The sequence below is a fragment of the Ctenopharyngodon idella genome, chromosome 14 (genome assembly GCF_019924925.1).
Source record: "Ctenopharyngodon idella isolate HZGC_01 chromosome 14, HZGC01, whole genome shotgun sequence".
NCBI lineage: Eukaryota > Metazoa > Chordata > Actinopteri > Cypriniformes > Xenocyprididae > Ctenopharyngodon > Ctenopharyngodon idella.
Window position 1 is genome coordinate 24,890,410 of NC_067233.1, and position 27,132 is coordinate 24,917,541.

Genomic DNA, 27,132 nt, shown 5'->3' on the forward strand with positions numbered 1-27,132 from the left:
TTTTCTGTGAAATACATCCAAATGAAGTAAGTTTATGCTTAAAACAAGAACAAAAATCTGCCAGTGGGCTCAGAAAATCAATTTAATTCAAAGGGAAGTTTTCATAACTCATTGACAGATATTTGACATTGTTTTAAGCATAAACTAAACTCACTTTATTACATTTTTCAAGACATATTTTACATTTGCATCTCAAGTAAATGTATCTTGATTCAAAGATGTTTAGATGTTTGTATTGGAAAACAGGACAAAAACACTGAGGAAGATATTCATTTTTGCAATGCATGCAACATTTATTGCCAAAACTTTATGAATTTAAGACGTTCTGCTCTGATTTAAGAGGTCTTAGTTTGTGTATGGGTGAACAAGGCTTTTTAAGAGCCACAGAAACCCTGACTGGCCCCCGCAACCAGCTCAACTTGTTTGACCAAGACCCTGTCAAGGATTAGTTGTTTGTGTGGTGATTTGTCGTCAAAATATGTTTGGTATGGAGCACATTTATCAACAAGCAGCCTGAAGACAGCTGGTATTTGTTGGTGAGTTTCCTGAGAGAAGATGAGAGCATACAGTAGTCCTCAATTCCATCTGATGAAAAGCATATTTCATTCTGAATTCTAGATTCTAATCAACAATGTACACTCTTAAAAATAAAGGTTCCAAAAGGGGGTTTTCACAGCAATGCCATAGACGAACAATTTTTGGTTGAGAGTGGAGAACATTCTAAAAATCTAAAGAACCTTATTTCACTATAAAGAACCTTTAGTGGAATGGAAAGATTCCATGGATGTTAAAGGTTCTTTATGGAACTATAGATGCCAATAAAGAACCCTTATTTTTAAGAGTGTAGCTGATATTGTTTTGTAATGCAGAAATCTGATCTGTGCAACAATGGTGACAACTCACCACACTTGTTAAACAACATCAAGCATATGTAAATTAAACGACAACACCCAAAAGCAGTTGTCCTGTTATATGGGTCAGAGAACTTCTTTGCAATAAAATCTGATACTGATAGGGTGGAACTCATATGTTTGTTTATATATTATAATAATAAATTGGGGATTACAGTGCTTGGTGTCAAGAGTGGAGGTTGCTATATATCTCAAAAACTAAAGGTTTAAAGGTCAAAACTACAATTAGACCTAATTAAGCTATTTATTTATTTATTTATTTAAAGTTGTCGTTGTCCATGGTTTCCATCTGTTCACTAGTTTTTAGGTACCTAAAACTTTAAGGTTTGTGTCTATAGAATTTGACTTAAATAAGAGAATATTCACTACAGTGAAAAGTGTGACAACTAGCCCCTGGCTTGTTTAATTTGTTATCTTTTACCGCAAATGAGTATCGCGGGTGTGGCCTCACACACGCCCACACCTGAGCTCACTTCACGCGCTCCGCAGTACACGAGACACGTACAGGGGAATTTAATTTACCTTATTTCTTGGTTTGTTTTGTTATTAGACGTTTTGACTAATTCCATATAATATCCTTTTCTTTTATCTTACGCATACATTGTTTATGAGTAGCCTTTTATTGCGTGGATGACGCGAAATTCATCATAAAACAGATCTACATAACCAGAACACCGTGGTAAGTCTAAAGTGTAAGTATTTAGTTTTGTTTCGTTGTTGGAACAATAAAATGATCACAAAAAAGAAAAAAGAAAAAAAAAAACAAACGATATCTTGTATTTTAGTAGGCTACTTTTATGTTTTAGAGTAGCACAAGTGGGAAATGACGTGAAAACTGCGGTCTCATCTTATTAGTTTTCTCGTTATTATAGTTTTAAATTAAAATGTTTATTTTTTTTAGTTTTCATTTTATATATATATTTATTTTTTATTTTATTTTTTACTTTTTTTTATTATTTTTTTTATTTTTTTCATTTTAATAAAATGAATTTGTCATAAGTACCACAATAAACTATGGGTATTTTTTGTAGATTTTGTTAAAAAAGTGAATAATGTCCTGTAATAATACTAGTGGCACTTGTATTGACAGTCTGAGTGATTGAGTTTAACTTTAAATCTTCCTTTCCTCAGTATATGGCTTCATGTCTGTGTAGATACCGCCGTCGCATCCTGTTCTGCTGTTTGCCCTGCATACTGCTGCTCCCAATCTACATATATGTCTCAATTACTTTGTGCAATATCATGACACACGGCGCACCAGGTGCTCTTTCCGTGCAGCTGACACGCTTTACGGCCACTGGTCTCAAACTCTCCAGAGATCTGGCTCCCCTTCCTGCGAAAACCTTCTGGAGAAGCAAGCTAAATAGTGGAGCACTATGGAACATCATGCAGTATATGACGGATTGCCAGCATAACCCCATCCTAAACCCTCGTCTGGCTGAAAACCCACCTGGTATTTCTTATAAATCGGAAAGGTCCAGAAGAAGCAGGAATGGATGCTCTCCAGATTATAAGATTAGCAATACGATGCCAGATTTCTTCACTCTACCAACGCAGATGAAGGATTTTGTGACCACCATGCACTGTCGAAACTATCCGCTGATCATAGATGCTTTAGGTGTTTGTGATCGGGCACCAATGTTACTCCTGGCCATCAAAACTCAGACTGCCAATTTTGCGAACAGAGAAGCGATAAGAGAAACTTGGGGGCGTTCAGGAAGGATAAAAAGCCGAAGTGGGCGGCAAAGGCTTGTTCGCAGGGTCTTCCTTCTGGGGAAGTCCAAAGACTTGCATGTTGAAGAGAAATTGCATTTAGAGAGTGAAAAATATGGTGACATCATCCAATGGGAATTCATGGACACGTTTTTTAACCTCACCCTGAAGGATGTGCTGTTCTGGAACTGGTTCTCAAGGCGATGCCCACATGCCCGTTTCATTTTTAAAGGTGATGATGATATCTTTATGAGGACGCCCGCTCTCCTAGACTATCTGCTGGCCGAGGAGGCAAATAGAAGCTTCTCAGATGGATCCAGGAAGCCAAATAAAATGGAGACGTTTGTTGTGGGGGACGTGATAAACAATGCAGCTCCAATGCGCTCCAGTGGGACTAAGTACTACATTCCGGAGAGCTTCTTTAAAGGGTTGTACCCATCATACCCTGGTGGAGGGGGGGTGGTTTACTCTGGTTCTCTGGCCCATAGGCTTTTGGAGGTGTCGCAAAGGGTTCATCTGTTCCCCATTGATGATGTCTACCTGGGGATGTGTCTTCAGAGATTGGGAGTGTACATTATTCACCACCCTGCCTTCCTCACCTTTGACTTCCCCAAGGATGAGCCCAAGGAACCCTGTGCGAATCACACAATCCTCATGGTGCACAAGCGTAGTCCAGCTGAGATGTTCCAACTTTGGACCGAAACGTCGACGCCCAGTCCTAAATGCAGAAATGCAACGCTGAGAGTCCAAACAAAAGTTGAGTACAGAGGAGAGAAGCCAGTTCTCAACAGGTTTCTTCTCTCCCAGTTCTCATTCTTACTGAACAGTTGAAAACTGATGTCATGATCTTTTGTATGAACTGCTATAGTTTTGAATCATTTTAATTTTAACATTTTTTTTGAGTTGTGATGAAACAGAAGATCTTTTCCATATTGTGACGTAAAGTCTGCATTTTATTGGAAGATCAAGTTGTATACAAACAAAATAATTAAACATATGCATGAGTCGTTCACATTAAGATCTATAACATGCATTTAAAAACAGATATGAATTCAAATATTCCTTCAAAGTGTTAATGTAAATGTACTACTCTGAGTATTAAAGGTGCTATGTGTAAAATTTGGGAGGATCTGTTGACAGAAATGCAATATAATATACATAACTATGTTTTCAGTGGTATATAAAGACCTTACATAATGAACCGTTTTGTTTTTATTACCTTAGAATGAGCCATTTCTCATACACCGCTGGTCCCTGTCCATGTCAAGTAGCCATTTTGCGGCAGCATGTTTCTACAGTAGCCCTAAATGGACAAACACTCTACATAGCGCGTTTCATCACTAAGTTGTGCTTATTCAACGTAGTGATGATGCAAGCTGCCTCAAAAAAACAAAACAAAAAAAAAACACACACGATTTAGAAGTAGTAGTAGTAGTCTTCTGGTTTATTAGAAGCAGAGACCATTCTTTGTTAGAAGTAAAAAGAAACCTTATTGCTTGACTGTCTAATGTACTCTCTGCTTTCTCAGACGACGACATCTTTGTCTTGTGTTGGCCAGATGGCCACCGTAGCTTCTCTATTTTGCTTCGAAAGGGAGGGGTGAGCTGCCGTTGGTTGCAGTTTGCAATCGGAGCTGTTCACATCTTCAAAGTAGCAATTATGCATTTCCATGTCAACAGCATCAACGCCGAAACGAATCTGCAGCAGTCGGGTACAAGCTCTCCAAGTTGTTTACGTTCATTATTATTGTAATGTTATGTGCTTTGAGACATGAGGTAGTTTAGCGCCGTCTCCTTTGATGCTTTCCTGAGAGCAGTTGTTTGTGTGCGTTCATGTATTTTGGAGGAGGCGTGGCTTTGGACAGTGATTTGCAGGGAGGGTTGGATGGGATCGTATAGACCAGGGGTTCCCAAACACATTCCTGGAGCCTCCCCAACACTGCATGTTTTCCATGTCTCTTTAATCAAACACACCTGATTCAGATCATCAGCTCATTAGTCAAGATTCCAAGATCTGAAATGGGTGTGTCAGACAAAGGAGACATGGGGAGGATCCAGGAATGGAGTTTGGGAAACCTGGTATAGACTAATTTGACGTCACAGTTATGTCACTGTGTGCGCATAGTGGTGGCAGAAAAAGAACGGTAACAAGTGGAATGGGCAAAATTCACAGAATAAGAGAAAAATGTTTTGTTGTACCTTTGGACATCAGAATCGGAATGCAAAAAATTTCATTTCATTTTTCACTTCATTTTTATAGAATACCGTCGTTGAAGACGCCTTTTGGAGCTAAACAAACACATTTATGTTGCAAGTCACAAAGCTGCAATGATTAGTCTAATATTAAAGCATAAATTTGATGTAAACAGTAAGTCTACATAATATTCACATATGCAGTTCATAGGGGACATACATAGCAGTAACAGCATGAAATAATATTTAAACCTATCACATTTTACATAGACAACTTTTAAACATAGACTAAGATTTTTATTTTTTATTTTGCACTTTTTTTCTTGCATTTGCGTGTTTATATCTCCCAGTTCAGACTTTATAACACGCAATCGTGAGTTTATATCACAATTCTGAAGGGGAAAAAGGCTGAATTGCGGAATATAAACTTGCAATTCTAAGGAAAAAAGACAGAATAATGAGTATATCTCACAATTCTGTTTTTCCTTCTAACAATTGTGAGATATAAACTCGAAATTAACTTTTCTTAATTCTTTTATTCCATGGCTTCCATAGACTGCTACTGCAGAACTGTCATTTTCTGTCACCAGGTAGGCTCCGCCCACAAAAAAAACATAATCGCTGTTTGCAAACACAAAATAGGCCCATGCTTTCAGTGCTAGCAGGCTAATGTTAGCATTTCCCAGGTCACCTACTGCACCTTTAAACTTTTTATATGGAAAAAATTGTGGGCAAAACAACAAGCATACAAAACAAAGTTTATTACAAAACCTTATTTACAAGAATTATGATACATAATCTGTTTCCAAATGACACAAATGACTTTTAGATTGGGAACACATTAAACTAAACCAGAAACACCATCTGAAATCCATTAGAAATGATTCAGCTCTGAAAATCTCAGTCTCAGGCATTGTTTTTTTTAAACCCAATTAAGGTTAATTATCATAGAAAACTGGTCTTGGTCATGCTGTAGTGTAAGCATCATCCAGTATCATTTGCAGTTTGCTTGGTTTATGCTTTTCCTTTATCTTCTTCCTTCTCCTCATCATCCTCTTCATCTTCATCAGTCTCTTCCTCACTCTCGCTATAGAGAACAGTGGCACGATTGGTGTTCACAAAAAGATCGCTTTCGTCATCCTCCGAGTCGCTGTCATCATCCTCCTCCTCGTTTTTTCTTTCACTTCTCTCTTTCGGTGTTCCCTCATTCCTCTCAGCGGATGTGCGATCCTCCTGGAATCCTTCTGGCCTGTGTGAAATGTGAAAATTAGGTTTACCAAGCACACTTCAGCTCTGTTTTCTTGAACAGATCTGAACACATGATAATGGAAATTTTCCTTTCAATAAATGTGTACTGCTTATATACGTTCAGAAGGTTTTCCAGGTTTGAGGAATTGCACAGAGACCAGCCACTAGTCATGTGACTATCACTGAAACTGAGATTCACACCATTTAATCACTGGATTTACAGAAATCATTTCACTTTAAGTTTTTATTGCATCACATTGCTTATCTAATCAGCTCCTGATGAACAATTATTGTTTAAATTATCAGTCATTTAACCATGTATTCGGAATTCTTTTGTCTTTCAATCATTAAAATTCATATTGTTTCGTATTTACATGCAATGCTGGGATTCCCCAACTTTTTTGTCAGCTGAACCTCTTTGCCCTAATATATTTACTTGAAGAAAGCCCTTCGATTTTAAGTTAGGTCAATAATAAAATTAAGTCAATACTAATAACAATAACAATAATAATAAAATTAAGTTCATGGTTCGCTGATGTCGGTTAATGTTCACATGACATGAAGGTACCTGTAAATAATTTTTTAATAAATCTTTATTAGTTAATGTTTTATTTTGATTGTTTTCATTTTTAAAAATTATTTTAATTTTACATTTTTACTTAATATCTTTTTATTAATCTCACAAACTCCTGCAGTTCCTTCACGAACCCCAGTCTGGGGATACAAATTTTTTTTTTGTACGAAATTATCCTATTCAAATCAATGTGATAAATGAGTTAGGCCAATAGTAATCTAATCAAAAAGTAGTCAGAATGCATTACCTAAAATGAGTACTAGATTACATAACTACAATTTTTATCAAGTACTAAAAAAAATGACATAATGGCCTTACCAGACACCAAGTTTCCTCAGGTTCTGAATATGGTCCCTGTAAAGTATGAAGCTTATTTCTCCTTTCACCTTTCCTCCTTCTTTAATAGGATCAACAATGACAAAGTCTCCTAAAAAAAAAAAAAAAAAAAGAGAAAGATAGTGAAAACATTTTAGTGTCTTTAAGAACGGAGTTGTTATATATCCAGGAAAGGCAGAACAAACTAACCTCGTTTGATCCAGAGGTTCTTGCGGAACTTAGTAGGCATACTGACGAGGAAGCGCTCGCCACTGCCAGTCACAGCTTCATGGAGGTTATTGCCATTACTTCCCAAGACCTGTGATGAGGAGGAGGTGTGTAATTATTACTAACATGGTATAATCAGAATATTGAGTTCTCAAAGCTGTGCAGATCACAAAAGCTACTGCAAATGTACCCTCATGATATGCTGGTCTTCAGTGGGTGTGACATAGTCCCCCAGAACTTCTTTGACTACGTGTTTGCGTTTGGTTGCCTTTGACATGGTGGATATAAACCTCTGAAAAACGTGTCGCCTGAAAAAAAGAACATTTTTTGTTTTTGTTTAAGAAATGGAGTTAAGAGACGTGCATGTGAATGGTCAAGAATGAACAAAATAGGACTTTCTCAAACAGCAAATTATCACCTTAAGGCCAACTCAGTTACAGAGTGTGTGCCTTTGCAATACATCATCATCCATAAACCATATCTTGACACCATGATACAACATTTATAACAACTGGAAACCAGTGGACACTATATCATGATCATTAAAATATATTATATATTCAAAAAGCAAACTATTCCACATGATTACGTAGCAGACACGTTCATTAAATTAAAGCATGCTGTAGAAACATGTGGCCTTCATGCTGTGTTGAAAAATAAAAACCTTCGATGTCTACATTGTTAAAGCTCAAATATCCATAGTCACTTACCTAGAAACTGTATATGAACCTGTAATTGTATTCTGAGTTTATTTACTAATGGCATTGAGATGAATTGAAAGCGTTTACTCGAATCTTCTGCAAAGAAGTGTGAAGCGAAACGCGGAAGATGAGACAGGATTTGAACATTTCAAATTAAAAGCCAGGATCCTAGACGTAATAAATACATATTATGGTTTTTATATGTCTATGGAGGGGGTGGTAAACAGGAAAGAAATCACAGGCGCAATTTGTATGAAACGTCCTGTAAAATATTTTAAAAGTATTTAGTCAAAACAATGTATTTTTGTAATAATAGTAATAATAATAACAATAATAATAATAATAATTATTATTATTCTTAATTATTATTATCATTAACAATAATAATAATAATAATAACTATTATTATTATTATTACTATTATATAGAATATCATTCACCAGTTGCTGGGGAACTTTTATTTTGAAATATTAGTTTCACCGTTCACATTATAAAAATCAGGCTGATAAAATACGTTAAAATATGTGATGAGAGTAATAGAGAAGAGTTCAGGTTTGTTTGTTATAGATAGCAAACTAATACGATTGCTCAAACTCGCATTTGGATGCAGTGAACAGTAATCATAAATATGTGGAGATTGAAAACCGTCCATCACAAAGCAAGTGGATCTGCGAGTGATTTGGAGGAGTTTAAACGCAAGAGAAGAGAGTTTGAGAAAGGTGTGTATGTGTGTGTTTTACTATTTCTTGCTGGGCCTCTGTATTGTTTTAACCCCGTTATCTGTTTTATATGTTGATTTTATATTGTTTTAATGTAGGCAATATAATATATTATTTACACTTTCATATATCCATAGCTCTTAGACAGGCACGGAGAGACAGACAGCTCATCAGTAAGAGACTCCTGCAGAATGTGGATGAGGAAGACTCCATGAAGACTGGCTCCACCCCTCTGTCACCTGCACAGGTGAGTCTCCAAATTAAAATGCTCATTTATTTCTTTACTATATATATATATTGCATGAATGAAAGAGGAAGGCATCTCTTCCTCAACAAACTATAAATATTGTTTATATGTCACATAAAGCATATAGCTTGTGTCTTTGCTGTGTGTTGTATGTGCAACATTAGGTCCGAGAGATGATACGTGGAGTCCAGACTGGGGGTGAGGAGAAAGCAGTTCGTCTTGCATCTCTAAGAAAAGCACTAAGAAACCCAGAGACCCAACTAACTTTCATTAAGTATGACCTCAAAACCAACACAGAGCTTACTTTATCTTATTGGGACGCCTACAAATTTTTATATATATATATATATATATATATATATATATATATATATGTATAATATAATTGGATAGCCATGTGGCATATATACTGTACTTACTAATGCAGCGCCTCTGTTTTTCTTCAGATCAGAAAACAGCATGCACATGTTGATCGGGCAGCTCAGTGCTCATAATGCCCAGTGTCAGCTGGAAGCGGCACGCTGTCTTCATGAGCTGTCTCACTCGACTCATCCCAGTGTAGGTCAGGCCTGTCTGCCCGCCGGCCCGTACCTCCTCACCTACCTCTCCGGCCAGAGCACCAAGCTAACGGTCAGTGAGTTACTGCTGTAAAGTCAGTGTCAGAGGAATGCCATCGATCATTCCTCATGAATTTGTCTCTTTTGTCTTTTCCTTTAGGAACTCTGTTTATACACTCTGGGAAATCTGTGTCCTGACAGCGCTGTAGTTAGAGAGAAGCTTCTAGCTCAGGGAATAGTTTCTGCACTGGCAAACTGTATTCACGTAAGCTCGTTTGGGTTACTAATATTAAACCATCGCTTTTGTGCCTGTTAACTCTTGGTGGTTATAATAAACCTGACTTACAAGTCTCAGCATATATACTGATAATGGTGCGTTCTTGTAGTATGAATACTACAAAAACATTTCTGCATCATAATTCTGCATCAGAATCAAGAAATTATATTTTGCATGATAAAAATTAAGATTTTAGGACAATTTTAATGTCCAGATACTTTGCTTTTGTGGATTTATTGTTGTTCTCATTATTTTCAATGGTGATTTTCACTACTATAATAGATTCATATTTACTTTATTTCCCATATTACATTAATTAAAAATTGGGGGGAAAATATGCAGAATTGTCAAGTAATGCACAAAAAAATAATGAGATAAATAAATAATGATTATAATGATTATATATATATAATGTATGTATATATATATAATTCAATATATATATATATATATATATATATATATATATATATATATATATATATATATATATATATATATATATATATATATATATATATATATTGAATTATATATATACATACATTGTATATAATATAATTTTTTTTTTTTTTTTTTTTTTCCCCAAAAATATTATTAAAATATTATTTAAATTTAATTTTGATTTTGGGGTGAAATGTGTCCGGGTCATTTCTCTGTTCTAGAATCAGAGGTATAATCTGGCGGTGGTGGAGGCGGTTGGCTTCACTTTGTCTCAGCTGCTACAAGCGAAAGACGCAACTGAAAAAATCATACCGTAAGTGACCAGAGCTTGTTACGTTAAGATTTTAAGTACAACCCCTGTTAAAAGTTATGGACTCACAGTCACCACACTTGGAGGGTGTTCACCTAGCTTTTTTACTTTATAGCAAATAAATAAATCAGAGACCTGACAAATAAAGAGAAGTTTTGTTCAATACCTTAGCATTCTGGCTTCATTAAACATACCTCAAATTCAGTTACTTTTTCAAGAAGAGAAAAATAGTATGGAATCAATCAATGTTGAGGAAAAAATAAAATTATCTCTTCATTTGCATTTCTAAAACAAATATCGGTACAAGTCTAAAAATGCTAATTAGTCAGCAGTTAAAAGAGAGTGCTTGCACACTTTAACAAGCTGTTGGACATAGAATTCAGGCTGTCATAAAAGCCAGAGGAAGAACAAGAAAGTACTAATCCTGAATTATTTATTTATTTATTTATTTATTTATTTGATGATTCCATACTTTTTTCCTCTACTTGATCTGGGAAAAAAACATGCCATTAATCAAAAATTGTTACTGAATTAGATGTATGTTTTATGGCCTTATTATAAAATTTTTTTTTTTTTTTTTTTTTTTTTTGGTGTTTCTATAATTTTCTTGATTTGCTATAAAGTAAAAAAAATCTGGGAGAACATCCTCTAAGTGTAGTGATTCCATAATTTTTTACCAGGGGTTGTAGGTGCAACAAATGAACTGAGGCCTTGGAAAGCTGAAATTGCTACAGTTTACTGTAAATTGTTGATGCCAATGACAAATAGGATGTTTCTCAACGTCACTAATCTGTCTGTGTTTGTTGTGTGTGGGTTTTTTTTTTTCTTTTCTTTTTTTCTCTAAACTCCAGAGTGGTCATGGCTTCAAAAATAGTCCCTCATGTGATCTCGGCATTGACTCCAGATCCCGAGTTTGGTTTTGGGCCGGCGATCGAGTGTATGTGGTGTTTGCACTATTTAGTCAGCAGGTGTGGCCATTTCTCCTTTCATACTAACTTTTTACTCAACAAAGACAGAATAATTGAGAATTGTTCTAAACCGGTTTAGTGCCAGTTTTGCCAGATAACGTCTGTTCTGGAACAAAAAGTGGCTGGTGGGGAAAAATGACATGATTTTGTGGTTTGCTTGCAGTAATTTGGATAACTCAATGCTAATTGCACAAGGTGCCCTCTCACAGTGCAGTGCTGTTTTAATAACACTAGGAGGCGCTGTTGCTCAAGGAAACCTTGTGGGTGGAATAGAGTTGGTAAGTCATCACAGCAAAATATTTATTACCCACATCACGTACATACTGCACATCTGTTTTAGAAGGAGTCATTTTAAATTGACATGTTCACTGAATAGGAACCATTCCTATATATATATATATATATATATATCTCCAATTATCATCAATGCTCTTATAATGATGTCTTACTATTAAATTTATTTTTTAAGGAATCTCAAGAAGCATAATGAAATTGTGGTATAGATGCTGATGCAACATTGTAGTTGAGCTTTCATACAATAATATTTTACCTTCAGCTCTCAAACAGATCAAATTGCACAGTTTATCAGCAATATGATCATGTGGTTCCTGATGAATCTCTCTTCTCTCTGAAAAATTTTCTCTGGACCCTGACTTTTTGTTTGTGCTTTGCAGCTCATTTGGCCTCTTCTGCGTTGTCTTGGTAACCTGCTGGTTAGTGGAGGTGATGTAATGCCAGAGGACACTCGTCTCCTTGCTGCGCTATGTGTCTTCAGTCAGGCTTACCTTCACCTTCATCCTGCGCTGTCCAGAGAGAGCCTGTGGGCGCTCAACAACCTCACCGGTGAGCAGGCATTAGCAGGCATTTGTTCAAAATGATTTGCATCCCAATTAACTCAGCAATAAAGCTAAAACTAAAATGAACTTGTGTTTTATTGGAGAAAACACCCTTCTAACAATTATGACTGTGATGTACCATTTTATTTCTTTTTTTTTTTTTTTTTTCAGCTGGATCAAGTGGGTTCTGCTCTGGCCTGCTGCTCCTTAATATGGTTCCCATATTAATCCAACTTCTGTCTTTTTCAAAAGGAATTAACTCAATGGTGAGGAACAGGCATGCATTATATACATAGATATACATAGATATATATTACTCTAACATATATACCAGCATTTTTGGGCTCTGACCCACTATGAGGTGTGTGTGTGTGTGTGTGTGTGTGTGTGTGTGTGTGTGTGTGTGTGTGTGTGTGTGTATATAATATAATAATATAATATTTACACACACAATGTGGTGATTAATCAAATTAATCGCATCAAATTTGGCTGAGAAATTACCCCCAAAAGATCAAAGTCATTATTGTGTTAAATGAGAAAAGCATCATATAGACACTACAAAAAGTAGCTTTAGAAAGTTTTTTTTTTTTTTTTTTTTTTTTTTCCAATATAGAATTTATTACACATAAACTTTTATTTTACTAAGTTAAACTGACTTAGTAAATGATGACAGAATTTTCATTTTTGGGTAAACTATAAATTTAAATGTTTGTGTTTTTTTTTTTTTTTTTTTTTTTTTTTTTTTTTTAAATTATACTCTCAATAAGAAACTAAAACTGCCAGTAGGTGGCAGTAAATGTCTTAATGAGTAAGTCATTCATTCATTCATTCGATTCGTTCAAACAGCCGATTAATTCAGGAATGAAGTAAATGACTCTTTATGAATGGGCTATTGAATCATTACTTCACTCAACTGATTCAATCAAAATTCGGATTTATTCAGAAACGAAGCACCTTTATAGGTAATATTTTCGTTGGCCAAATTGAGCAAAAACTGAAATTATTGTCTAAAATATAACACAGTATTAACTTCTTACTTATCAAACTGTATAAAATCAATCACATTTGCACACGCGCTATTCTGGACAAAAACAGCACTCGTGTGATATTGCACTCATTACTTGTGCGATATTGCTTAACTATATCATAGATCATATAAAAATGAGACAAGACAACTCATAACGGGGCATTTTTGCCCTGATATCTTGAATTTTAGCACCATTCTAACTGCATTCTACAGGCTCCATCACACAGTGAGTTGTTGCCCTGCTTCATGTTCGTTACCAATTAACTGTATGAAATGTCAGATGACCTACGTAGGTCTGGGTTGGGGCGATTATTTATTTAGTTACTTTTTTCAACCATTGTTTTTAAAAAGTTTTATCTCCCTGCTGCATTAGTTATACCATACTCTTATTCACAAAAACATGTACATTTTGTTAACATACACACCTAACGTTCTCTCAATCATTAATGTTTGTATAAGGCACTGAGAGTTCTGGGTAATATTGCCCATCATGGCACAGAATACTGTGTTCGTTTGACACAAGCAGGGCTGCTCACCGCCCTCTGTGCCACACTCAAGATGGCCGAGCCGGAGGTGGTCACGCTGAGCCTGGAAGTGCTGTACATGCTGCTATCCAGCAGCCCACAGGTGAATGTGATCATATAAGAGTCATTTCTCACTTAAACAGTGTTATTTTAGTATCAATGAAACACTATTGCAGTTTTATTAAAGGTACACTGTGTAACTTTTGGCCTTCTAGTGGTTAAAATACAAAACTACATGCATTTTGCAGAAGAACATTGTTTTGGTTGTGCTTCGGCTCTGCGTGACTGTGTGGATGAATATGACCCTTCACAAAAGATAATGCTTTATATGGCAGTTTATCTGCGCAATAAAATACCTTACTCACCTGTTAAATAATAACTTAATCTCTGCATCGCTTTTACAACATTTCAAATCCCTCAGTTCTCGCCATCTCTGAAAAGCCAAGCCAATGTTGATTCTGGTTTTATTATGAGCTTTCGCGTTCTCTTTTTGCCAGCAGACTCTCCTCTGTTTGGCCTTATATATAAACACTCATAATAGGCTTACCTTAGTGAATCAAGACAAAAACACATTTTGGAAGGATTGAAGATGTATTATTGACTGTTTTTAAAAAAAAAAAAAAAAAAAAAAAAAAAAAAAAAAGTTACATAGTGTACCTTTTAATATTTTGAATAAATTCTAGAATTCTTCCGTTTTAATTTTAAATGTTTAATCTTTTTTTTTTTTTTGACTTTTTTTTATTTTTTTATTTTTTGTATATATTTTTATAAATCAAGGTTTTTATTTCAGCTAACTTTTATTTTATTTACATTTAAGTATGGTTTTTTTGTTTTTTAAATGGTTTTGGTTTTAGTTAAATATAATAACCCTGCACTTAACATCACTTTACGTTTATCTATGTATGAAGCTTCATGACAGGCTTATTTAGAATCACAAGCAAATTTAACTGAAGTCCTCCTGCTTGTAACAGGTGATTGAAGAGTTTACGAGGTTAAATGGTGTTCCTCTGCTGGAAGCAGTTCAGTATAACAGTGAAGAAGAGCACAGTGTCAAAGCTGCCTACATTCTCGATCATCAATTCCCTTCTTTCTCTGAGGTCAATACTGCATTTACCTGCTCATATTTATGGACATATTAGGAATCACCATTATCTATGTTCTCATTCCTTCTTTTTTTTTCCCCCCCTCTTTTTAAAGGTGGAGAGCCTTTCATCATGACACCAATGACAGAATTGCAAAGATTTTTTTTTTCCCCTTTCATTTTTTTTTTTTTTTTTTTTTTTTTTTCACTTTCTCTTTTCTTCAAACCAAACTTGCATTTCATCAAGATGGACACTTATGCATTCTGGTTTTATCAAGTGTGCTGCAAATAAATGGCTTATGTGAAGCATGTTTTTATACAATGTATTCTGACACAAATACTGTTTAAGATTCTTGGCCAATAAGAAATATTTATTGACTTTTTTTTTCACCTCTCATTATTCCAATTCATTATTGGCAGGTGTGACAAAAGAGTACATTTTAGAGCCTGGTTATTTTATGCATTATACATATCTAGTTCTTTATAAAAAATGTACAGTTTTATTGTAGTTATGTAGTATTACTATATTACAATCTTTACATAGGATCCCTGAAGTTACTGCACTATTATTCACAAATATGCTAGATATATTTTATGCAATAATATCTAGATCTAAAATGTATAGTTTTATTATTATTAATGAAAATAAAGCGTTTATCCATTGAAAACAGGTAAGCGCACTGCAAACAGCTGCTGTATGTCTGATGTGAAACACTTTGTCCTTTTATGTAACAGCGCCGTTCAGGCGTTATGAAAGCGCAGAACATCACAGCAGACCTGCGCGTTTCCATGAATCAAGGTGACGACATTATTTGTGTTTAATCCGCTGATTTATGACTAATGAGATTTACAGTACGTTTGATCAGTGTTTGTCTGCTAAGCTACACATTTCCCATGACTTTGTTGTTGTTGTTTTTAGCACTGCAGCTAAGCTAATAGCACGAGTGGAAAGTACATTTCTCTCACACGAACTGATAAATTGCTTCTAAACATTTATCAGATGGTTTAAGAAACTGTTAACAAACGTTTTAAGATCGTATAAATGTATGTCATATAAATACACTTGATATGTTTGACTACATTAGCTACCGGCTAATTTGAGTTACTTTTCAAAGGATGTGTCTCAAACCAACAGAGCTGACTACCTAGACAGCATTTTTAAGCTTATTTGCGCCGAAAATTGCTGTCTAGTTAGGCAGCTCACTAGATTTCGACAGCTACCCGGTTTATTATTTATTGGTCATAGATTCCTATTGGATATTGTGTTCAGGTATGATGTTTGGTCAGGAAGCACAAGACTAATGACCAAACTTGACTAATAATGTCTCCACCTAGGGTTTAGGGTGTAGTGATTATAATTAGATTAATTAAAGAACATTAGATGTCAAAGAGAGGCCTAAAATATGATATAAAACATGATATTTGTGTGTAATCTCTTGTGCCCATCCAGGATCTCCTGCAGAGCTGCTGACCGCCTGCATTTCAATGGGATCCTGCTGAGCGGTACGTAGTCGCACCAAAACACAACACGCATTCAACATGTAAAGCTTCAGTCGAACAAAACATGCATTCATCATGATAAAACCTTACTCAAACAAAATGTGCATTCAGCATGATAAAGCTTCAAGCTAACACAACATGCACTGAACACAATCAAGTTTTGTCCAATCACAGCAAGTGTTCATCGTGATAATTTCATCCAAACACAACATGCATTCAGCGTGCTTAAACTTAAAGACAACATGATAAAGCCTGACTCAGACAGGCCACATTCAACATGCTGAAACTGCAACGAAACGCAGGAAGCATTGAATATGCTGAAACCACAGAAAAATATCAAACAAAACATCAAAAAAAAAAAAAAAATGCTGTCACCATAATAAAGATCTGATTTAGTTTTATGTGTTTATTTCTTATCTGTGCTAACGTATCTTTCCTCTGTTTTTCAGATTAATCTATGCTGAGTTTATTTCTGAGCATCATGCTGTTGGTTGCTCAGCTTCGTTTCTGTCAGAGTTGTTTGTGGTACTGTAAAAGTTCTCAGCGGCTGTTCTCGCTCTGTACTGCGCAGAGGTACACACAACCAAACATTATTTATCTGTTAAATATGGATGAAACATGTTTTCGTTTCCACAGTAATAATACATGCAGCTGCCAAAATCCAAATAGTTTAGCTCAAATGTTCAAAACAAATTTGAGTCCTTGTGTTTTCTGTTGTAACAGTATCACACTTCACTACGAAATGTGAATTCCATACTCAGTGTTTTTGTCTTGTTTTCAAATATTTAAACATTACCTGAAAAGCAAAATAACATAAGAATTTTTAAAAATTAGTGCGTTTATGCTTAAGACAAGACAAATATCTGCCAATAGGGTAATAAAAATACATTTAAAAGGAAAACAAGCTTATTTTTCTTACCCCATTGGCAAATATTTTTCTTGTTTTCTCAGAATACAAGACTTGTGTTAATTTCTTATGTAATACCTTTACTTCTTGTAGTATGAATTAAGAATGTTGAGATATTTTTACTGGAAAACAAGACAAAAATACTAAGTAAGAAAATCCCTTTTTGCTGTGAGATCTTGTGAACAGAGAAAATCTTAAGATGTCCAAAATGAACTTGACACTTAATGTACTCGTGTCTGAATGTGAGCTGATATTCTTTGAAGTGTTTATTATTGGTCCTGATACAGAACATTTATGTAAATGAATCCTTCGGAGGCATATCTATAGACCAGGATATTATATTAACATGGGGGTGGGAGTACATTATCTGCCACTTAGCAACCAAAAACACCATAGCAACACCCTAGCAACCACCAAAAACATCCTAGCACCATAGCAACAAGCCACCACCCACATTGTTTGTTGGAAAATATAAAAATCTATTTTTTACTTTGTCGTAAGCAGGCTGTCATATCAAGTAACATAAGTTATTTTTTAAGTTACAGGGGCATAAGATTATGAGATTTGGCTTCAGTTAATATTGTGGAGTAACTTTTGTGAATCTTATCGTCATGAAGACAGTGTTGAGAAATTATTTGTTTTAATTGTCTGTTATTCTGTTTATAGGTCATCATCCAATTACTATGAACTTCTCGGGGTGAAACCGGACGCTACGCTGGAACAAATTAAGAATGCATTTTTCGACAAGTCCAAAAAGGTTAATTTCTCTTGATTATGCTATCATTTTAGAGACATTTTGGTTATAGTCTAGTGTTAAAATATAAGTAGCAGAAGTAATTGTCACCTTATTGTGTACTGACTGAGTGGGTCTGACTATTCATGCACATTCACAGTAAGGTCAATAACTATAACATTTATAGGCATAGGTATCGTTCTAATTCTGTGAGAATAGGGAAGTGACAGCCAATCAGACAGTTTTTACAGCCAATCAGAATCCATCCTACTTTAAAGAGTATTTAAAGTGACAGAAACTGCAACACATTTAAAATAACCAGAACATTATCATCTACCAGTGTGGATGCTATTTTAGTTATCTCTAGTTATCATTCTTGGTATGAACGGGCCTTAACATCAGTTTAACCATTTAATTTTATTTTATTTAATGTGTCATCTATATACTTTGAAAATGGAAGGAGAGTTAGCAATATGCATGCATAATAGGCTATGCATGAAATTGCAAAGCATTTTGCAATTAATTTGTCAAAACTTGAGACAGATCCTCAGAATTTCTTCTCTGATACATAAGTTGATCCTTAGTGTTAAAAAGTAGCTTGATGCATTCTGACAATTTTGTATGATTGTGCAAAAATTAGTTATTCACCTCCTCACCTCTAGAGGGAGCTGTTCAATTGTGGCAAAGAGACTGCTGTCTGTCCCCATAATCTTAAATATTTAGGCATTTATTTGGTACATTAGTTACATTACATTAGTTAACATGAACTAATAATGAACTGCACTTCTACAGCATTTATTAATCTTTGTTAATGTTAATTTCAACATTTACTAATACATTATTAAAATTTTGTTAACATTAGTTAATGCTCTGTGAACTAACATGAACAAACATTGAACAACTGTATTTTCATTAACTTACGTTATTGGGTATTTCTTCCCTAAGCACTTTTTTGTGTATAATTTGTCAACATCTCACAAATTGAAGTAATTCAATACATGTGTCAGAGTTTCAAGGGAAACAAACAGAAGGAATAAGACAATTATGCATGTCTGTGAGAAAGAGAGTGAGAAACATCTGTTTACAGGTGAAGGAGGCAGAGTGACGATGGAGCCACTACATGTTTGAGTGTGTGCGTGTTTTTGTGACATCAGGACACAAATTTGTATAATGACATGGGTTTGACATAGGTATTACAAGGAGAGGGTGACTTATGAGGACATTACCCCATGTCCCCATTTTTCAAAAGGCTTCTAGATCATACAGAATGAGTTTTTGTGAGAAAGTAAAAATGTGCACAGTTTCCTGTGATTGGTAGGTTTAGGGGTAGCGGTAGTGTAGGGTGATAGAAAATACGGTTTGTACAGTATAAAAACCATTATGCCTATGGAATGTCCCCACAATTCACAAAAACAAGTGTGTGTGTTTGTGTGTGTGTGTGTGTGTGTGAGTGTGACAGGAGATGAGGGTATAAGCCAGGTATATGGGCGTTTTGTTTCTGAATCAGAAGCAGATAAAAGGTCACAAAAGGTTTATGAGCGATGTGACATATAGAACAAGTGAGAGCAGAAAGGTGAAAAGTCATATAGATTAGACATATGGCATATTCTACTCATTAAATATGAGACATGCATGAATCTGATGGTCTTTATACTGTCTTTTTATGAATTCAAAGCATTAAGGATACTACATTTTTGTGCATGTGCAGTCCATGTACCTTGTATTGTCTAACATGATTCTTATCAATTTATAATAGTGGAAAGTTTTAAATTTTAAATATTAATAATATAATTGTTTTAAGTTCTTATTTGTTGCTACATGTGAAGTATGTAATTTCTGCACTGCTAGCAGCACCAACCGGACGCCTTTGTTGGAAATATAAATGAGCTAACAGTGAAATTTACAATCAAGTCAAGATCAGTCAGATCATTAGCATTCACACAGAATTGGCAGTAACTGGTCATGCATGCTTAAGTGTCACTTCTAATATTACTGGTAAAGGTATTTAAACAAACTTTTGTCCCCTCCATCCCCCATTTTTCCTCTATTTCCTTCAGTTGCACCCAGACAGTGACCTATCCAATCCCAGCCTGCACACTCAGTTTGTGAAGCTGAACGAGGCATACAGGGTGCTGAGCAGAGAAACTTCCAGACGGGACTATGACCTAAGCCTGAGGTACCAGTATTCTGGAGGTCCGGCCTTCAGAGCTTCTTCCAGCTCCACCAACAGCCCCAGGTGAGCAACAACTGGGAGACTGTTAGCTCTTTAATCAACCTACTTGATTTTATTAAATGGGATTTTAATGAATTATGAGAAGTGGGCATTTTATACCAACATGAAGGTTGTAATATTGCCATATATAGAAACCAGGGGTCTCATTTTTAAAACACGTGTAGATTTGATCCTAAGTCAAAAGTAAGGAACATATCGAAATTGTTCTTATGCATGTGGCAACTGAAAAGCATGCATATGAAATTTTTTTTTGAAAATTCTGTCATTAATTACTCACCCTCATGTCATTCCAAAGCTGTAAGACTTTTGTTCATCTTCAGAACACAAATGAAGATCTTTTTGATGAAATCTGAGAGATTCGCTATCTGATTCGTATAAAGCGATCGATCACGATCGCTTTATATGAACAGAATGAATTTAGGCTTTTATTCACATATAAACTTTAATCAACTCGCACATCAGTTGTGGTAAATGGAAGCTCAAGCATGTTTGCTTGATGTGCGAGAACCAGTGAGGTTCATTCTCGTGTGTTACGCAGCACGTTTGTGCTTCCAGAATAGGTTTGTTCTCGTGTGTCAAGTAGGTTTGGTTGAGCTTCTGTTTATGTAAGGTTTTTATTCACATACATTTACTGAGCGCGGGCTGAGGGCAGTCCTAGAGCTCTACCTGGCCGATTTTAGGTGAAAAATCGGATCTGTTGGAGACGTCCAACAGATTATTTAGGCGCCGAAATAACCACAGACAACAACCATCATGGGGAAGTCTGAGAGTAAGAGGCAAATTAAAAATTACATAGAAAATTATAATAATGATTTGGGGGAAAATTGATAAACCATAGTGGTTGAGACAGCTCTGTGGTAAGCCAGTGTGGTTAAGAGATTTCTTTGATAAAAACAAAATTGAAACCGCGTGGTGAGAGCAGTGGGTTTGAGTGAACCCGTGGTCGAGGACCAAATTAACTGAGTGTGGACTGGAGGGTCAGTCCTAGAGCTCTTCCTGGCCGATTTTAGGTGAAAAATCAGATCTATTGGAGATGTCCAACAGATTATTTAGGCGCTGAGAGAAAACCACAGAGAAAGACAGCCAATATGGTGAAGAGACAAATTAAAAAATGCATAGAACAAATGTTCTAAGTGAAACTCTCTCATTCAGATAGGGGTATTCTCTGCTTTATTGTTACTTTTATTTCCTATGCATTCCATTTTTATTCTTATGTATTTGTTTCCTTTTCATTCCATTTTTATTCTTATGTAGTTTCATGTAAAGCACTTTGAATTACCATTGTGTATGAAATGTGCTATATAAATAAACTTGCCTTGCCTTGCCTATGTTCGCTGATCAATGTTTATATGTGAATAAAAGCCTAAATTCAATCTGTTCATCATATAAAGCGATCGAGTCTCTTCAGAAAATTTGGACTAAACTCCTCAATTCATATGGATTATTTTAAATATCTCTTTATGAACTTTTTGAAGCAACAAAGTGTCAATTGTGTAGACTGTCAACAGAGGGACAAAGATTTCATAAAAAATATCTTCATTTGTGTTCCGAAGATGAACGAAAGTCTTACGGGTTTGGAATGACATGAGAGTGAGTAAATGATGACAATTTTTGGGTGAACTATCCCTTTAATTCATTTATATGAATGATTTTCTGAAAATAATAATATATGCCTACACACACAAACAGAAACCAGGCCTTTCCTACCGCACATACATTTTCTGAGAGCGCACTTGGATTTCTTTGTCCACTGATGATGAGTGAGTTGATGCACTTGTACACATTACGCTTCAATTTGAGATGAACTGCCTATAAAAAGGGATGCATTTAGGAACTTTTTTGTGTATATGGATGTCATCCCTTATAGGAACATAACGGAAACTGTCATATGTTCACATTTAGGATCATTATATATGCACATCTTTATAATTGAGGCCCCAGAATATCATAGCGACTTCCGGACAAGCACTAGTCCTGTTTTCTTCAGAAAATGTAAAAATGTAGCTGGTTAATGTTAATAATTTATGTTTATTATTTCAGAGGCAGAGAAAGTTTGTACATTTTGATGAACAATTTTTAGTCCATATAGAAAAATGGGTAACACTTTACAATAAGGTTCATTAGTTAAACAATAATGTATTAACTAACATGAACTAACCATGAGCAGTACATTTGTTACTGTATTTACTAATCTTCGTTAACGTTAGTTAATGAAAATACAGTTGTTCATTGTTTGTTCTTGTTAGTTCACAGAGCATTAACTAATGTTAACAAGATTTTAATAATGTATTAGCAAATGTTGAAATTAACAAAGATTAGTAAATGCTGTAAGTATTAAGTGCAATAAGTGCAGTTCATTATTAGTTCATCTTAACTAATGTAGTTAACTAATGTTAACTAATGAACCTTATTGTAAAGTGTTGCCAAAAAATGTGCACTGGTTCACAATAAGAGCAAAATATGTATTAAGAAAGTTAATAGGATCACTTGTCATGATGAATTTTATGATACTTCTGGGTTACAGAATGTGGTTACAAAAGATTATGGTTCAATTATGGTTTTGTGTTTCTCAGTGCGGAGGCTGCAGAAAGCATGCGCTATTGGGAGCAGTTCAGACAGGCCCAGCCTCAGGAGAACACGGCTGAGGAGTGGGAAAAGAGGAAGAAACGGAACATGCGTTTGGTGGGCTACTGCGTGCTCACCATGCTAATCAGTCTCTCTGCACATTACTTTGGGTTTAGGTGAGACCTAATCATATCACACTAAGTTGCACAGAGGTTTGAGGTCAATATGCACAGTGGTTCATCCTAATATTTTTCAACACATTCTGAATGATGCTGTGCTGATAAGTGAGTGTTTTGCAACTGTTTGTATGAAACGCAGTGCAAAATGTTTTTCTTTTGTTCGTGCATCGGTTTTCTGATGAGAGCATGATAATGGTGTGTTGTTTTTGAAACGCATTTCGTCTGTCCCAGAGCCAGACAAACCCCAGTAGAGTCTGTTCACTGGTTTCCCATAATCCCCGATGTTTAGTTATGCTTTCCAGTATCAGTGAAATGTTTTTACACCTTGAATTCAGGCGACTGAGATTAAGTATCTTCTATAAACAGACACAGCTCGGTTGACGCGTAGCAGAAGTGCACTTGAAATGTTTTGAAAAATGATCAAATGTTTTATTGCCCATGTGCCCTTTTAAATGTGACCCCAAAGTTATGTGGGCACATCGTGGATGTCTGTTCACCCCTCCAAATATATATGTTGGCAGTAAATCTGTTCACCTTTAACCTCTGGGCTGGTCTGTCATGCAGGAAACTGGAAGAGGTCCATAATAACTTCATGGATGAGAAGGACAGAGTCATCACTGAGATCTACAATGAATCCAAAGAAAGAGCCAGGTGGGAAGCACTTTGAAGTTACACGTGTAGCCTCAGGAGGCGCATCAGAGGTTTTGAAAACAAAAGCTGTAGCGTTTGAAACCGTGAGGGGAGACATTGTTAAAATGTAAAGTAGTAGTTGTGGGACACGACGATAATAAGATGATTATAGGCTCATCTCATGTTATTTGACAGCCTTGATTGATTTTTACTTTATTAGCACCTCATTCATTAGGTTGAAGTACTGAAGGTTGTTGTCACCACAGTAATGCAAAAGCACATTTTTAGTATGGTCAATGGGACCGTGCACTTTCAGTGTGATGGCTGAATATTTGTGTAAATCATGTTTCTGATTTGAAAACTTTGGGGCAAAAAAATGTGGTGATTAGGTTGATTAGTAATTAAATTGCATGGTGCTGCCATATTAAAGGGATAATTTTCATTTTTGGGTGAACTATCTCATGATTTACTCACCCTCAAGCCATCCTAGGTGTATATGACTATCTTCTTTCAGACAAACACAATCTGAGATATATTTAAAAATATCTTGGCTCTTCCAAGTCTTATAATGGTAGTAAATGGGAGTGCATCCATCCATCATAAAAGTAATCCATACTGCTCCAGGGGGTTAATAAAGGCCTGAAGTGAAGCGATGCATTTTTGTAAGAAAAATATCCATATTTAAAACTTTATTAACTTTAATAACTAGCTTCCGGCAGACAGCTGTATGCATCGATTGGCGGAAGCGTAACCTCTGACCTGACGCATGCCGCAATGATGAACTCGGAAGCACCAGTCATGAATTAGAAGTCTAATACTAAATATTTTGAAGAGAAATGTTGGAGGATTTTGATAGAAGAGAAGAGGAGCTTGAGTTTGTTGCACAGCTCTGTTTGTTTAAACCGTGAGAGGCGTCTAAGCTTACGATACTCCTACATCCTACATCACGTCAGGGGTTACTCTTGTGACGCAAGTCGACTTGCCGGTAGCTAGATATTTTAGTTTATAAAGTTTTAAATATGGCTATTTTTCCTTATAAAAACCCATCGTTTCGCTTCAGAAGGCCTTTATTAACCCCCTGGAGTCTTATGGATTATTTGTATGATGAATGGATGATTTTTTTGGGCATCAAAACACACTACCATTATAAAGCTTGGAAGAGCCAGTATATTTTTAAATATATCTCCAATTGTGTTTGTCTGAAAGAAGATATTCATATACACCTAGGATGGTTTGAGTGTAAGTAAATCATGGGATAATTTTAATTTTTGGGTGAGCTATCCCTTCAAGGAACCAAAATATTATAATTCAGACTTGCACTGCCTGATGCCCTAGCACAGAGACTTTTAAGTGAATTGATAAAATATTTGATTTGTTTGTAAGTTTTTATTTTGAATTTGTAGCTGGACTTTTTTACCTCATAAATTCCATCTATAATAGATATCTTACATATCATATATTTTTTTTATTTCACATTTATTAATACTAATATTTGTCAAATTCGTCACTTTCAAACGTTCAAACCCTGAAGCTTTTAATATTTCAAATCCTTCAACTTTTATTTTGCCATAATACTAGTGAAATGCTGAAAAATTCTGTCTACCAAAATGTTGGAGATAATGCAATATGTGTGGATAAAGTAAACCTAGCACACATTTCATTCCTAAATGCGTGTTTAACTTGCAGCACATGCTGAGATGGGAGTTTACTGTGAACCGAGAAGCTCTGAGATGCTGAAAACACTGGATCATGAGCTGCTCACGTGTCCACTGAACACAGTGCCGCGCTTCGCTCTGAAACATCAGACTAGTTAATTAAATCACAGCCTTTTATTTGACAATTGCACTAAGCTATATCATGATTATTGTGACATAGTCAGACCCATTTATTATTAGCTTTTCATCAACTTTTTGCATGGAATAGCACACTTTACTTAAGACATTGTAAAAATTTGATTTGATCACGCTGCATTCTGGTTTTCCTGTAGAGTGAATGGCTTTAAGAAGCAGCAGGAGATCTTGAGAAAGAAACACGCCGAGTTCCTGGAGAGATACAAGATCCGAAGTAATGGAGAAGAGAAGTAAAGCAAGGAAAGACTGATCTAAAGGAAGCTCATCGCACAGGGTTATGGACAGAGTGCAGGTTGTGGATGAATGTGAATTGTATTACGTGTCAATAGTTTTTATCAAATTTTCTAGGGTCACATTGTATCAGATCCTTGAATAAGGTTCTCAAAGTGTTTCAAAATGTTACCATTTTTTTGCAGACAGTAATATTTTGACCTAGTTTTTCGGTCCTGTTCTTTGACCCAACTCTTGTCAGATAAGGTCACAGAGGGTGCAAGGCAAATTAGGCTGATTACAGGCGACCATGGCTCCTCATCAGGTGTTGGAAATGCCTGTACACTTACTGTATTGCCTGCATTTACAGGCGACATTGTAACTGCACCTGGAAAGGGTGTTATGGAAACATTGCATTCCTGATAAAGTAGTTCATCAAAACACTGAAAACACTGTACATTGTGCACTTTGTTAAGCTCAGTGTGTGTGGGAGAGTTTCTCATGGAAGAAAGTTCTAAAGATGGACAGATCAGTGCTGTCCAGTGTGACTTATTTCAGGTGCTGGCTATTTTCCAGCTTATTGAATGAAACATCAGATAATCCTTTCTTGAAAAGGAAGTAAATGGCACTTTGGCAAGTAATGAGACATTTCTTTCCCCCTTGTAATAGATCTAGGCTGCATATCAAATGCATTTCCTACAAGTTATTATACAAGAACTATACAGGATTATATTAAACAAGTCCTTATGCTGGATCCAAACTCTTGGCAGACCCCTGCTGTCACAAGGCATTGCTCCCAAAATGATGTCTTCTTAGATATCCATGTTATTGCCTTGTACATTTTTAGGGTTTGTCATTTAATGTAAATTCTGCAATAGACAGTCACTTTTAATTACCAGAGCGCCTTCATCTTTATAAATCAAATATTGATTTTGTGTGGAATCACTCTAATGTAAGCCTTAATGTCAATGGATTTTGTAGTGATGAATAATTAAAGATGATATGGATCTCAATTATGTTATGGTTTTTTTTTTTATTATTATTATCTGAATGCATGTGTGTGTTTCTGCAGATTTTTGCAAACTCCTCCACTGTTCTTATACACTACCGTTCAAAAGTTTGGGGTCACTAAGATTTTTAATATTTTCAAAAGAAGTCTCTTAAGCTCCCCGAAGCTGCATTTATTTGATCAAAAATACAAAACAAACTGATTTTTAATATTGTGAAATAATATTAAATAGATGTTTTTCTCTTTTAATATATTTTTAAAATTTAATTTTTCTGTGATGGAATAAATTCAACGTTGAAAACAGTTTGTTCTGTTTAATATTTTTGTGAAAACCATGATAATTCTTTTTCAGGTTTCTTTTATGAATAGAAAGTTCAAAAGAACAGCATTTATTTGAAATCTTTTTTTAGGGGCCAAGCACCGAATGGTGTGATGGCATCTATT

General features: G+C 35.5%; 4 protein-coding genes across 5 annotated transcripts; 3 read left to right on the forward strand and 1 right to left on the reverse strand.

Annotated features, from left to right (window-relative positions):
• Positions 1–1,802: 1,802 nt before the first annotated feature.
• si:dkey-160o24.3 (N-acetyllactosaminide beta-1,3-N-acetylglucosaminyltransferase 2) lies at positions 1,803–4,222 on the forward strand. The gene has a single exon (XM_051860057.1). The coding sequence runs from the start codon at positions 2,046–2,048 to the stop codon at positions 3,453–3,455; it is 1,410 nt and encodes a 469-aa protein (XP_051716017.1). The 5' UTR covers positions 1,803–2,045; the 3' UTR covers positions 3,456–4,222.
• A 1,340-nt stretch (positions 4,223–5,562) lies between these two features.
• On the reverse strand, positions 5,563–8,034 carry eif1ad (eukaryotic translation initiation factor 1A domain containing). The gene is made up of 5 exons (XM_051860910.1): positions 7,892–8,034; positions 7,372–7,489; positions 7,164–7,272; positions 6,957–7,065; positions 5,563–6,065 (listed from the first exon to the last, which is right to left on the reverse strand). Exons 2-5 carry the CDS (start codon positions 7,456–7,458, stop codon positions 5,831–5,833), a joined length of 540 nt encoding a protein of 179 aa, XP_051716870.1. The 5' UTR covers positions 7,459–7,489; positions 7,892–8,034; the 3' UTR covers positions 5,563–5,830.
• Positions 8,035–8,363: 329 nt separating this feature from the next.
• On the forward strand, positions 8,364–15,198 carry tmco6 (transmembrane and coiled-coil domains 6). 2 transcript variants are annotated; one of them, XM_051860166.1, is made up of 13 exons: positions 8,365–8,601; positions 8,739–8,848; positions 9,013–9,122; positions 9,295–9,478; positions 9,566–9,670; positions 10,348–10,439; positions 11,288–11,404; positions 11,568–11,682; positions 12,079–12,247; positions 12,412–12,506; positions 13,727–13,894; positions 14,763–14,888; positions 14,989–15,198. In XM_051860166.1, exons 1-13 carry the CDS (start codon positions 8,511–8,513, stop codon positions 15,007–15,009), a joined length of 1,503 nt encoding a protein of 500 aa, XP_051716126.1. In that variant the 5' UTR covers positions 8,365–8,510; the 3' UTR covers positions 15,010–15,198. The 2 variants fall into 2 exon arrangements, with proteins under 2 accessions (XP_051716127.1, XP_051716126.1); XM_051860167.1 differs by lacking the exon at positions 14,989–15,198 and having other exon boundaries at positions 8,364–8,601; positions 13,794–13,894; positions 14,763–14,890.
• Positions 15,199–15,469: 271 nt separating this feature from the next.
• Positions 15,470–26,692, forward strand: dnajc4 (DnaJ (Hsp40) homolog, subfamily C, member 4). The gene is made up of 8 exons (XM_051860168.1): positions 15,470–15,671; positions 16,323–16,375; positions 16,822–16,945; positions 17,946–18,036; positions 20,070–20,248; positions 22,819–22,986; positions 23,554–23,640; positions 25,607–26,692. The coding sequence occupies exons 3-8, from the start codon at positions 16,830–16,832 to the stop codon at positions 25,701–25,703; spliced, it is 738 nt and encodes a 245-aa protein (XP_051716128.1). The 5' UTR covers positions 15,470–15,671; positions 16,323–16,375; positions 16,822–16,829; the 3' UTR covers positions 25,704–26,692.
• Positions 26,693–27,132: the final 440 nt, after the last annotated feature.

What these genes read in the sequence shown, in the direction of transcription:
- si:dkey-160o24.3 (XM_051860057.1), top strand. Translation starts at nt 2,046, where the DNA reads ATGGCTTCATGTCTGTGTAGATACCGCCGTCGCATCCTGTTCTGCTGT.
- eif1ad (XM_051860910.1), bottom strand. Translation starts at nt 7,458, where the DNA reads ATGTCAAAGGCAACCAAACGCAAACACGTAGTCAAAGAAGTTCTGGGG. An exon ending in AAGACCAGCATATCATGAGG is followed by an intron (nt 7,273 to 7,371) that starts GTACATTTGCAG and finishes TCCTCATCACAG; the next exon opens with GTCTTGGGAAGTAATGGCAA. An exon ending in GAACCTCTGGATCAAACGAG is followed by an intron (nt 7,066 to 7,163) that starts GTTAGTTTGTTC and finishes TTTTTTTTTTAG; the next exon opens with GAGACTTTGTCATTGTTGAT.
- tmco6 (XM_051860166.1), top strand. Translation starts at nt 8,511, where the DNA reads ATGTGGAGATTGAAAACCGTCCATCACAAAGCAAGTGGATCTGCGAGT. An exon ending in ACCCAACTAACTTTCATTAA is followed by an intron (nt 9,123 to 9,294) that starts GTATGACCTCAA and finishes GTTTTTCTTCAG; the next exon opens with ATCAGAAAACAGCATGCACA. An exon ending in CAAAAGGAATTAACTCAATG is followed by an intron (nt 12,507 to 13,726) that starts GTGAGGAACAGG and finishes TGTTTGTATAAG; the next exon opens with GCACTGAGAGTTCTGGGTAA.
- dnajc4 (XM_051860168.1), top strand. Translation starts at nt 16,830, where the DNA reads ATGCTGAGTTTATTTCTGAGCATCATGCTGTTGGTTGCTCAGCTTCGT. An exon ending in TTTTCGACAAGTCCAAAAAG is followed by an intron (nt 18,037 to 20,069) that starts GTTAATTTCTCT and finishes TATTTCCTTCAG; the next exon opens with TTGCACCCAGACAGTGACCT. An exon ending in AGCTCCACCAACAGCCCCAG is followed by an intron (nt 20,249 to 22,818) that starts GTGAGCAACAAC and finishes TGTGTTTCTCAG; the next exon opens with TGCGGAGGCTGCAGAAAGCA.